Here is a 12,392-nt window from a genome sequence, read left to right as displayed (position 1 = left end):
AAGCATCAGCTATCTGAGCAGCTTACCGATCGCTGCAGCTGTACACAGCCCATCTGTAAATAGACCATCCAACTACCTACCTCATCCCCATATTGCTTTTATTAACTTTTCTTGCACATTTGCAAGTATTTCTACTTGCACATCATCATCTGCACATATGGCCTATTTATTGCCTTACCTCCTTATGCCATTTGCACACACTGTATATATATTTTTCTATTGTGTTAATGACTGTACTTTTGTTTATCCCATGTGTAACCCTGGGTTGTTGTTTTTTGTCGCAGTGCTTTGCTTTATCTTGGCCAGGTCGCAGTTGTAAATGAGAACTTGTTCTCAACTGGCCTACCTGGTTAAATAAAGGTGAATTTTCTTCTTCTTTAAAAATATATATATATATATATATATAAATATATATACAATGGAAACATTCCACACGATTCCATAACATTCTGGATGGACCTTTTCCCAATGTTTTTCTTAGTAGATTCCGTGTGAAAGGAAGGAACGTATGGCTAGAAAATAGCCTTGCTATTTATTTACTGTACATTTGAAAACTGTTCCCTCTATTGTTTTGGTTTAAATGTCCTGGTTGTATGTTCTTGGATGTTTAAGTCAGAGGCAGCGAGGCCAGAGGAAGGTGAAGTTGTTCTTGTTGTTCCCAGCACTGCTGTACAGCCTAGTTTGATTACAAGGGAAATGTTTCTGGTAGAAAAAAGAACAAGAGTCGACGTAAACTAACTGACAACAGGCTTATGGAGATGACTGTGGTCACCGTGGTTTTTCTTTGAGGCTGGTTTGTGATAGTGAGTGGGGGGGGGGGGGGGGGGGGGGGGGGGGGGGGGGGGGGGGGGGGCAGGAGGTGCAGACTCTGGAGAATTATAGCACCCCTCTTTGTTTTGGATCAGCTTGTTTCTTTCAAGTGGAGGAAAAACAGAGGTCCAGCAGCATAGGTTGTTACCTCTTCTCTTACCTTGGAAGAAAATGTCATTTGGTCATGGCCTGATGTCTTTGTGCTGACTGTGTAAACGTTTACAGCTGACTTTGCACTTCAACGTTTTAATTTGGCTGCAAATTGTTAAGAGACTCTCATTAGAAGGTGGCTTAACTAACATACAGTATTTGCTTTGAGTGCGACAGATTGACGGAACGTGCTAACTGTTCGCTTTGTCATTCGTGAACCAGTTCATTTAAGGGCCTAACTCCCGCATAATTATTTGACTGTGTGCTCTGCACACGATCCTATTCACTTCCTGCATTCCCTTGTCACGGATTTGTCATTCATATCCTGTGCAAAAGTATGACATTTACGCGCAAATATTATTCCATTAAGATCTCAGTGAATAAAGGGAACTTTGCCTGTAAGGTACTGCCAGAAGAAATCAAGAGCAAACATTGGTCTCGTGTCACATTTCTTTCAGAGCTATTGTATTGCACAGGTCTATATTACTCAGATTTATGGAATAACACAGCACCTCTCTTCCTGTGTATTATTTTAAAGGCGAAGCCAAAAAGCCATTTTGAAGCATTTATTCATAAGGAAGGGATAAGGCTCCATCTGTTGAAAATAAAGGGAGACATACCGTATCTGTCCAAAGCATAAAACGTCTTAAGACTTGTATGGGAATGTTAAGCACAGCATATAGGTACTGTATGTATACTGTATTCGTATCATTTCATGCCTTGATTGTGAGTCAGAGGGGATATTGTATGGGCTCTGTCCAGATGACTAGATCACAGGACAGCAGCTTACAGGGGATCAGTGCATTCCTGATGCAGGTGTCTGCATGTTGGTGCTTTGCGGCTGCCTAGCTCCGCTCCTAATTGGACAGTCATATGTGGCATAGTTTACCCTGAGTTCATCTATAGTTAAGCATCAGTAGTTAAACCTAAGGCCTCAATCACCCACTTCTCTGCTACGGCCACCCAGGTGCTTGAGTTTTATTATCTGGTGTAGAATGCTGGGACTCTGGGAACCATTTAAAGTCATAGCCACAGTCACACCACATTGTGTTGCTTCCTTGAAAGCTGTTACACGTGAACACTTGATTCATTTATGGTAAAGTGTCTATTTTACACCAAATGGGTTGAGTCAACGTAGTTCCCTTGTTATTTCAATGTCATTGACCTTATATTCAACCACAGGGTAGCCTAGTGGTTAGAGCGTTGGACTAGTAACCGGAAGGTTGTGAGTTCAAAACCCCCGAGCTGACAAGGTACAAATCTGTCGTTCTGCCCCTGAACAGGCAGTTAACCCACTGTTCCCAGGCCGTCATTGAAAATAAGAATTTGTTCTTAACTGACTTGCCTGGTTAAATAAAGGTAAAATAAAAATAAATAAAATAAAACAAACAGGGTTTACAGGTTTGGTTTAAGATTGTTGACAACTTAATCAAATGTCAAGCAAAATTGAATGTCTATCGAGTGTCTTTGCCCGTTGGGTACAGTGTGGAAAATTATATTGCCATTTCTCTCTAGTGGATGCAGGTTGAAGCAATTGTCTAGACTTGTTCATTCTCCCAATGCATGATTATCATGTCAATAAATGAAGCATAAACTCTTGGTAGACAACTATCAGTTACATTTTCTTTTTAAACATTTAACCACTTATTTACTACGCAGGTCAGTTAAGAACAAATTCTTATTTACAATGACGGCCTAACCCAGCCAAACACTAACCCGGACGACGCTGGGCCAATTGTGCACCGCCCTATGGGACTCCAAGTCACGTCCAGTTGTTATACAGCCTGGAATCGAACCAGGGTCTGTAGTGACGCCTCTAGCACTAAGATGCAGTGCCTTAGACCGCTGCGTCACTCGGGAGCGTAACTCATTGATCCTACATAACATTTGAAGTTATTCCATTCTTAGGAAATCATTCTTTGTCCATTCCTGAAAATGAACTAAGAAGAACCAGAAATGTCTCAATGTCTCATCTAATCATAATTAGCAAAGAACCTCAAAGGAGTAGAAGTCAAGTCAAATGGCACCATCCCTTGACCTCCCACATTCCTACAGATCTCATTGTGATGGTGCTGGGAAGTTAACAGACCAGACCTTCCCCAAGCAGCGGCTCTCAACGTGTGGATGACTAATGTGTACTGATGGGAGCTCCAGAGATCTAGAGCCAGTAACATCACTAACAGCATGGCTGAAGAAAAGCCCCTAATAACAGCAACGAAGGCAACATCATTAAATCCCAGAGGGGTAGAGGAGGACATTGCTAAAGCACAGGGTGACTATATGGGATGTGATTGAGCCATGGGTGGGTGAAGACATTTATAGCTTTTGACTTCGTAGGGTTAATTGGATTTTTTTAGTTCATGAATTCCTATATACATGATGCCTATGTCTAATAATGGAAAATGCAGAACAGTCCAAACACTGTGTGGAGCCGGGGTGTGAGCGTAGTGAGATGCCGTTTGTGTAAATGTGGTCTTTGTGTGCCAGCAGTTCCTGTTTGATGATAAATACCTGCTCTGTGTAGGCCACTGGTCTCCCAGCCCAAACCAAACACTGGGGTGGACGCCGGCTCCGGAGCTGGGCTGTGGGCTGTGGGTTGTGGTGTCCGGGTGGATCCAGTCCACCGGGTAGCTGCCAGGCACCCATGATGGACTGGGATTTTCAATGAACTGCGGCTGGAGTGTTTATGTGGTCACTTCTTCTCATAGAGAGAGAGAGAGAGAGAGAAAGAGAGAGAGAGAGACTATACATTAGTCTGATATGGTAGTTTCATACTTTCCATGCATAACGGGAGGTTCCAGTATGATGTTCCGGGAAAGAAAATGGGAATGTGACTGACTGAGTAGCTTACTGTAACTATATTTATGATCAACCTCACTTGAGACCACACTTTACACCGAGCTTAATTGGGGTATGTCTCAAGAAAACAAACACTTTGGCTGGGTGACAGCAGTACAGTACAAATGTTTGGGAGCCACTGCTCCAGAGACATTGACGAACATGACCTTCCTTCGAAAACCAATAAGCTGACCCTGGCTTCTCCTCTGTTCGGTTCCAGGTTACCTGCAGGAGGCCTACCTGTGGACCAAGCAGGTCCTGGCCATCATGGAGAAGTCTATGGTGCTGCTGCAGGACGTGACGGACGGCTCACTGTATGAGGGCGTGGCCTACGGGACGTACACCACCCGCTCTCTTTTCCAGTACATGTTCCTGGTGCAGAGACACTTCTCCATCAGCCACTTCGACCACCCCTGGCTCCACAAACACTTTGCCTTCATGTACAGGACCATCCTGCCAGGTAATACAGCTGTTATAGATGTTGTGTGTGTGTGCTCTGCCATTCTATTCAATATAACTTCATTTCTCCTCTTAAGGGTGTTTTTTCTCCTCTTAATGTTCCCTTTGAAGAAGTTGCTAGTTTCGATCAACTTTTTATCTCTAACAGTGCATTTAGTCTAGATGTCACGTGATAGATGCAAAGATACTATATAGGCAGCAAGACAGGCTATTTTGAAATTAAATGCAGTGCAAGTTAGCAATGATTAAATACAGTTGAAAGAGGTTTACATACACTTAGGTTGGAGTCATTAAAACTAGTTTTTCAACCACTCCACAAATTTCTTGTTAACAAACTATAGTTGTGGCAAGTCGGTTAGGATATCTACTTTGCGCATGACACAAGTAATTTTTCCAACAATTGTTTACAGACGGATTATTTAACTTATAATTCACTGTATCACAATTCCAGTGGGTCAGAAGTTTACATACACTAAAGCTTGGAAAATGCCATAAAATGATGTCATGGCTTTAGAAGCTTCTGATAGGCTAATTGACATCATTTGAGTCAATTGGAGGTGTACCTGTGGATGTATTTATTTCAAGGCCTACCTTCAAACTCAATGCCTCTTTGCTTGACATCATGGGAAAATCAAAAGAAATCAGCCAAATAATTGTAGACCTCCACAATTCTGGTTCCTCCTTGGGAGCAATTTCCAAATGCTTGAAGGTACCATGTTCATCTGTACAAACAATAGTATGCAAGTATAAACACCATGGGACCACACAGCCGTCATACCGCTCAGGAAGGAGACAAGTTCTGTCTCTAGAGATGAACATACTTTGGTGCGAAAAGTGCAAATCAATCCCAGAACAACAGCAAAGGACCTTGTGAAGATGCTGGAGGAAACAGGTACAAAAGTATCTATATCCACAGTAAAACGAGTCCTATATCGACATAACCTGATAGGCCGCTCAGCAAGGAAGAAGCCACTGCTCCAAAACCGCTATAAAAAAGCCAGACTACAGTTTGCAACTGCACATGGGGACAAAGATCATACTTTTTGGAGAAATGTCCTCTTGTCTGATGAAACGAAATTAGAGCTGTTTGGCCATAATGACCATCGTTATGTTTGGAGGAAAAAGGGGGAGGCTTGCAAGCCAAAGAACACCATCCCAACCGTGAAGCATGGTGGTGGCAGCATCATGTTGTGGGGGCGCTTTGCTGCAGGAGGGACTGGTGCACTTCACAAAATGGATGGTATCATAAGGAAAGAAAATTATATGGATATATTGAAGCAACATGTCAAGACATCAGTTAGGAAGTTAAAGCTTGGTCGCAAATGGGTCTTCCAAATAGACAATGACCCCAAGCATACATCCAAAGTTGTGGCAAAATGACTTAAGAACAACAAAGTCAAGGTATTGGAGTGGCCATCACAAAGCCCTGACCTCAATCCTATAGAATATTTGTGGGCAGAACTGAAAAAGCGTGTGCGAGCAAGGAGGCCTACAAACATGACTCAGTTACACCAGCTCTGTCAGGAGGAATGGACCAAAATTCACCCAACTTATTGTGGGAAGCTTGTGGAAGGCTACCGGAAACGTTTGACGCAAGTTAAACCATTTTAAGGCAATGCTACCAAATACTAATTGAGTGTATGTAAACTTCTGACCCACTGGGAATGTGATGAAAGAAATAAAAGCTGAAATAAATCATTCTCTCTACTATTATTCTGACATTTCACATTCTTAAAATAATGTGGTGATCTTAACTGACCTAAGACAGCGAATTGTTACTAGGATTAAATGTCAGGAATTGTGAAAACCTGAGTTTAAATGTAGTTGGCTAAGGTGTATGTAAACATCCGACATCAACTGTAAGTGTTCCTAAATGCCTTAGCAAACCTCTGTGGCACTTCTTGGCAACATTGTCCAAGTTATAAGTAGATTAGGCATGAAACCCCCCTGGGTGCATTACCCCCATGTTAGAGAGGGTGACTGCTCGTTTGTCTTGATATGGGTTATGCATGCGTTACCTTCCTGGGGGGCTGTCAGAGCTATGCTGATCCAGCCCTCTCCATCTCCCCTCTTCCCTCATCTCCTTTGCTCTCCTCTTCTCTCCTCTCCTGGTTTATGGTCAGGGGGAGGGTAGCGCTGGAGGAGGGGCTCTCAGGTCTGGACATTTTATAGCCCCCTGCCAACACTCTCTGTATTGTGACTGGGGCTGGGCGCCACTGCTGCATTCAGAGAGCAGCTCTTAATTGCAGCAGCCAGGAGAACGCTGGACTCAATATCCACAATGCCGGCTTTCTCTCTCCCAGATTATCCTGCCTAACTACCTTCTGCCTGAGCGGACTATGTGACTGCACTGCACTCACTGACCCTGTACAGTCAGGTCCATAATTATTGGCACCCTTGATAAAGATGAGTGGAAAAAGACTATAAAGTAAAGAATACAAATGCTGAGCTATATTGTATGCCAAAGAGCTATATTTTCATGTCACCTCGTGGTCAGATGACATGGAAATCGAGCTCTTTGGCCGTGCACACCAGTGGTTGGATTGGAGTCGAAAAAAGGAGGCAAATGCAGAAAAGTACTTCATACCTACAGTTAAATATGGTGATGGATCTTTGATGTTATGGGGCTATTTTGCTTCCACTGGTCCTGGGGCCTAGTTAAGGTCAACGGCATCATGAACTTGACCAAGTAGCAGGACATTTTTGCCAAAAACCTGGTTGCCTCTGCCGGGAGGCTGACAACACAGAGTCTTTTTTTACTGATCTTTATCAAGGGATCCAATCATTCCGTAACCCACTGTATGTCTCTGTGTTCAAATGATGGGGTTTGTTGGTGTTCCAACAGGTTAGACTGTAAACAGGAGCCGTGTTTTAAATGTATCTTGACCGTGAACAAACCAATATCACCCGAGTGTTCCTGCACACAGACCCCCACATCATTTGGATTGGGCATTTGTTTATCCAAGGTCTAGTTTTGCATCACAGAAGGGATGTTTTTACAAAGGGGAAACGCGCGTATTGTCGTACCGCTTGTGCACTGATTTTGGTTATTGCCGTTATTGTTTTTGGCTTACATGTGATTTATTGTGGTTAAGTATTTACTACCGGTTGCTAGGTTTTAAGATCTCTTTTGGCACCAGACTGCCATTCTTTGTGTTGGGGAAATGGCTTCATCGATAAAGCTAGGGAGGTTACGATCTCAACAGGGCCTGTAGTTTGGCTCATTTCCTTATGTTAAGGACATGGCATGCATGGGTGTAAAAGCTTTTGTGACCTATTCAGTAAGAAAAGGAAAGAAATGAATCATGATTTTGTAGCATATGTATTACTATGCATTCAATCAAATAGAAAGCTATGTGGTTAGTACAGCTGAACTGGACCTTGGACAATATGGAGCTGTCACTTCATATTTGTCCGAGTTTTATGATAATAACATTCAATAATCCTCCAACAAACCCGTATGAAAGGCCACTATATTGAAGTTGCCTTCTCCTATATTTTAACTGTAAAATAATCCATATTGATCTTTTGCCCTGGCCTGTTCCATCTCACCAGGGTTCCAGAGGACTGTAGCCATAGCAGATTCCAACTACAACTGGTTCTACGGGCCCGAGAGCCAGCTGGTGTTCCTGGATCGCTATGTGATGAGGAACGGCAGTGGAAACTGGCTGGCTGAGCGGATCCATCAAAACCGGGTGTTGGAGGGGCCAGGACAGGCCGGGAAGGGACAGAGATGGTGCACACTGCACACAGAGTTCATCTGGTGAGAATCTCTCTCTCTCTCTCTCTCTCTCTCTCTCTCTCTCTCTCTCTCTCTCTCTCTCTCTCTCGTTCTGTCTCTTTCTCTCTCGCTCTTTCTCTCTCTATTGGTTGAAGTGTACTGTCGTACACTGAGTGTACAAAACATTCGGAACACCTGCTCTTTCCATGATATGAACTGGCCAGGTGATGTCACTTGTTGAATCCACTTCAATATGTGTAGGTGAAGGGAAGAAACATGTCAAATAAGGATGTTTAAGCCTTGAGACAATTGAGACATGGATTGTGTATGTGTGCCATTCAGAGGGTGAATGGGCAAGACAAAATATTTAATTACCTTTGAACAGGATATGGTGGTAGGTGTCAGGTGCACTGGTTTGGGTGTGTCAAGGACTGCAGCGCTGCTAGGTTTTTCATGCTGAAAGGTTTCCTGTGTATATCAAGAATGGTCCACCACCCAAAGGACTTCCAACCAACTTGACACAACTGTGGGACGCATTGGAGTCAATATGGGCCAGCATCCCTGTGGAATGCTTTTCGACGCCTTGTAGAGTCCATGCCCTGACGAATTGAGGCTGTTCTGAGGGCAAAAAGGATGTAACTCAATATTAGGAAGGTGTTCTTAATGTTTTGTACACTCAGTGTATATGCTGATTTGCTCAATTATTAATCAAAAATGTGCTTTTAGAGCAACTGAATTCAAATGTATGACATTTATTTCTTGTTGTTTTATTTCCATTCTGCAGGTATGATCCCAGCCTGACTCCCAGGGCTCCATCAGACTTTGGTACATCCCAACTCCACTACTTTGAGGACTGGGGGGTCGTCACTTATGGAAGTTCTCTACCCGCAGACACCAACCACACCTTCCTCTCCTTTAAGTCGGGGAAGCTGGGTGGTCGGGCCATATTTGACATCGTTCACAGGAACAAGTACAAAGACTGGATCAAAGGTTGGCGGAACTTTAACGCTGGCCACGAGCACCCTGACCAGAACAGCTTTACGTTCGCCCCTAACGGTGTTCCTTTTATCACGGAGGCTCTGTACGGGCCCAAGTACACCTTCCTCAACAACGCAGTGCTGTTCTCCCCGGCTACCTCGGGAAGCTGCTTCAAGCCATGGGACGGCCAGGTCACAGAGGCCTGCGACTCCAAGTGGCTGAAGTACAAGGTGGGGCTGCCGGCGGACGCCCAGGGCAGGGTGGAGGCGGCTCTGGAAAGGCAGGGCATGGTGTTCATCCGTGGGGAGGGCCAGTCGGCCTACAACCCTGACCTGAAGATCAGGAGCTTCCAGAGGAACCTGCTGCTCCTGCACCCCCAGTTGCTGGTCCTGGTTGATCATATCCATCTGGAGACAGACAGCCCAACCAGGGCCATGAGTGCCTTCTTCCACAACACGGACCTGCCCTTTAAGGACACCAAAATAGACGGTGTGCACGGAGCCTTTGTCAGACATGGGGAAGACCCATATCAAATGTTTTGGATGGATGACACAGGCTTCAGTGAGAAAGGGGTCTTGGGGTACTGGAACTATCCCCGTGGTTACCCCTATAACGGCTCTAACTATGTGAATGTGACAATGCCTCTGAGGTATCCCCATACCAGGGTGGCCTACATCTTCTTTGGGCCAGGGGTGGACGTTCAGAGCTTTAGTCTGCGTGGCGATGCTAACAGGGTGGACATTTACCTGGCCACCAACGAGCACACCTACACTATCTACCTGCTGACCGGAGAGGTGGCCACCAAGCCTCTGTTCGCCATGGTGCTGGTGGACCAGAAGAAAATAGTATTTGAGAAAGCAGCAGGAGTGAAGAACAGCACGCCGGAGGAGGTAGAGGAGTATGTCAATGTAGTAGAGGACAACCTCCAGCACGCCAAGCCTGTTTTCCAGCAGCTGGAGAGACACATCCTGGGCCGGGTGCTCAACACGGCCAGCTTCCGCAAGACGGCCGAGCGCCTCCTCCAGTTCTCCGACAAGAAGAAGACGGAGGCCATTGAGAAAATGTTTGCTCTGACTAAAAAACAGGGCAAGGGCAAGGGGGCCATTAAAGCCTTGGGGAACCTTGGGGACAAGCTCTCAGAGAGCCTGCCGGACATCTTTGGACAGATCGAGGTAAAGGAGAAGAAGGAGAGATCGAAGACAACAAAGAGGATTATTGAGGAGAGCCCCGAGGAAGACGGCGACTCCAGGGCCTTTATGGATTATGGAGACTCCAAAAAAGGCCGGAAGGGAGGCTTCGTGAAGGGTCGCAAGTTCAAGGAGGTCCACGTGTTGGCGACGGCCAACAGTGACAGTCTGTCGAACTCATCCTCTTATATCAGACTATTCCTCATCTTAAACATAGCCACCTTCTTCCTGCTTCTGTCTGTGTTATTGACACGCTTCCAGAGAGGCAGAAGTCTACACACCCAGAGGTGTTTCTATGGCATCCTGCTCATCGACAGCTTCATCTTACTCTGCCTCTACTCCTCCTGCTCTCATGCACAGTGTTGACATGATCACTGTGCGGCGAGGGGAATAGTCCATGTGCAGACCGATTGAACCGTTTGCCATGGGTGAATCAAATGCACCATACGCCTCAGTCTGAGCCAAGTCTACCTGATGAGTGTCCAGGAAAGAATTAATTCCAAATAGGAATTGATAGATTTAGTAACAAAATGAAGCCAGACCACCTTTGAGATCCTAAGCTTCTGTGGAGCTTTAGAATGGAGTCTGTGTGAACTTTTTAATGTAGCATTTAGAGTGGAACATGTTGCTTTATATCAAAGATTGCTAGCCACTAAAATGCAGATATATCTGCCTCTCTCTGTGGACATGATAGAAAGAATGTACATATGTTCAAACAAGATATATTTTTGTGGTATTATTTCTACTCTTTGTAATGAGAAAAGAACAATATGCATAGATGTGCAAATGTGATTTTTTTTCATTGTGTATTTGCTTTTGCCTGATGAATGTGGGGACTTTGCAGATAAAAAGCTATAGAAATATGTTACCTCAGTCGGTGGTCCTCTCTGTGTCCATAACTGCAGTATAATACCATTGCATTTAACCTAATTGGCTTACCCGCATAACCGATCACATTGTCACCCCCACCACCCCAATTTAAGTCTTGTGATATTGTTCTTAAGCTGTCAGGGTCCATGTAATTCCATTTAGAGTAATACACTTGGGAAAGCACATTTTACTCTCCAACTGTAACAGATTTGCTTTCATGCTCTCACCTGTATGACTACTTGCAGTATGTTGGTGAAGCCCATTCACTTATATGCTAGCATAGATTCATCTTATTGTCCATCACCAAACCCACCTAATATAATTACACATCCTGCTCCTCCTCTTGATGTTATGATGTGGAATCGTTGGGAACCAATGTTTTTTGTTGTTACTGACTCTTAACTAATGGATCTACAGGCGGCACTACAGGGATGAGGACCTTTGACCTTTGTGTTACTTTGGTTGGGAGGAAACAACTACTATGCTAGTCATGGATATGTGAGGAAAGGGAGAACTCAAATGCTAGGAGAGGGGTCGATTTTTGGTGGGCATTGGTGGAAGAGATTTGGGGGGGAAATACTGTATGTAAATAGCCTTGTACCTGTATTGGCATATCTGTCGTCAAATGAGTGTATGATAAAGTTATCCTCCGATCAGGAGGTTGGTTGTATCAATATTTACTCACTCCTGCTCAGTCACACAGATAATAAGGAGAGACATGCTAACAAGTCTTCACTTCCTCTGGTGTGTTTTGAACATGTGAGGGTGGGCACTGTCTCTCTTTCTGTAAATTCCCAGGTGTGTCTACTGAAAATGTGTACGCCAACATTACAGTTTAGATTCTAGATTCTAGACACATGACTCCTCTGCCTGCAGGGGGAGGAGCTACAACACAACACACCGCTAGTTGAATTAAATTTGATTAGGTGGGTGGGGAGCTCAATCCACTATACCACTACAGCCTAAGTCTGCTGTATCTTGCTAATGAATTTACCTAAACTATGAGTCATGGAAGCCCTAGTCTCTTGTGACAGTGCAGAGATTTAGTTCTGGGTGCCGAGATTATGAAAGCCCTCATGACAATCAGGTAGCATCTTTTGGTCAGGGCTGGCTAGCAACAATCAGAATTCATTGTTTTGTCATCTCATTAAAAAATGAATTTTCACTGCCTTTTATCATTGTCATGTCATTCAATAAAGAGTTTTATGCAAAATCAAATGTGATTGAAAGGGTACCAGTATCATGTCTCAAATGTTGTGGTGATATACAGTACCTGTCAAAGGTTTGGACACACCTTCTCATTGAGGGTTTTTCTTAATTTTTTTACTTTGTTCTACATTGTAGAATAATAGTGAAGAAATCAAAACTATGAAATAACA

At 44.2% G+C, this 12,392-nt stretch overlaps 1 protein-coding gene across 2 annotated transcripts in view; it reads left to right on the top strand.

Annotated features, from left to right (window-relative positions):
- dse (dermatan sulfate epimerase) overlaps positions 1-12,231 on the top strand; it is a 29,119-nt gene extending 16,888 nt beyond the window's left edge. For both annotated transcript variants that reach the window (XM_036975678.1, XM_036975679.1), the window contains 3 exons: positions 4,019-4,258; positions 7,813-8,020; positions 8,763-12,231. In XM_036975678.1, coding sequence (XP_036831573.1) covers positions 4,019-4,258; positions 7,813-8,020; positions 8,763-10,509 — 2,195 coding nt within the window. In that variant the 3' untranslated portion in view covers positions 10,510-12,231. The remainder of the gene's footprint in view (positions 1-4,018; positions 4,259-7,812; positions 8,021-8,762) is intronic.
- The last annotated feature ends 161 nt before the right edge of the window (positions 12,232-12,392 follow it).

This window comes from Oncorhynchus mykiss, chromosome 4, assembly GCF_013265735.2.
Source record: "Oncorhynchus mykiss isolate Arlee chromosome 4, USDA_OmykA_1.1, whole genome shotgun sequence".
NCBI classification, from domain to species: domain Eukaryota; kingdom Metazoa; phylum Chordata; class Actinopteri; order Salmoniformes; family Salmonidae; genus Oncorhynchus; species Oncorhynchus mykiss.
Note: the sequence above shows the minus strand (reverse complement) of the source record. Positions and strands in the feature narration are given on the sequence as shown.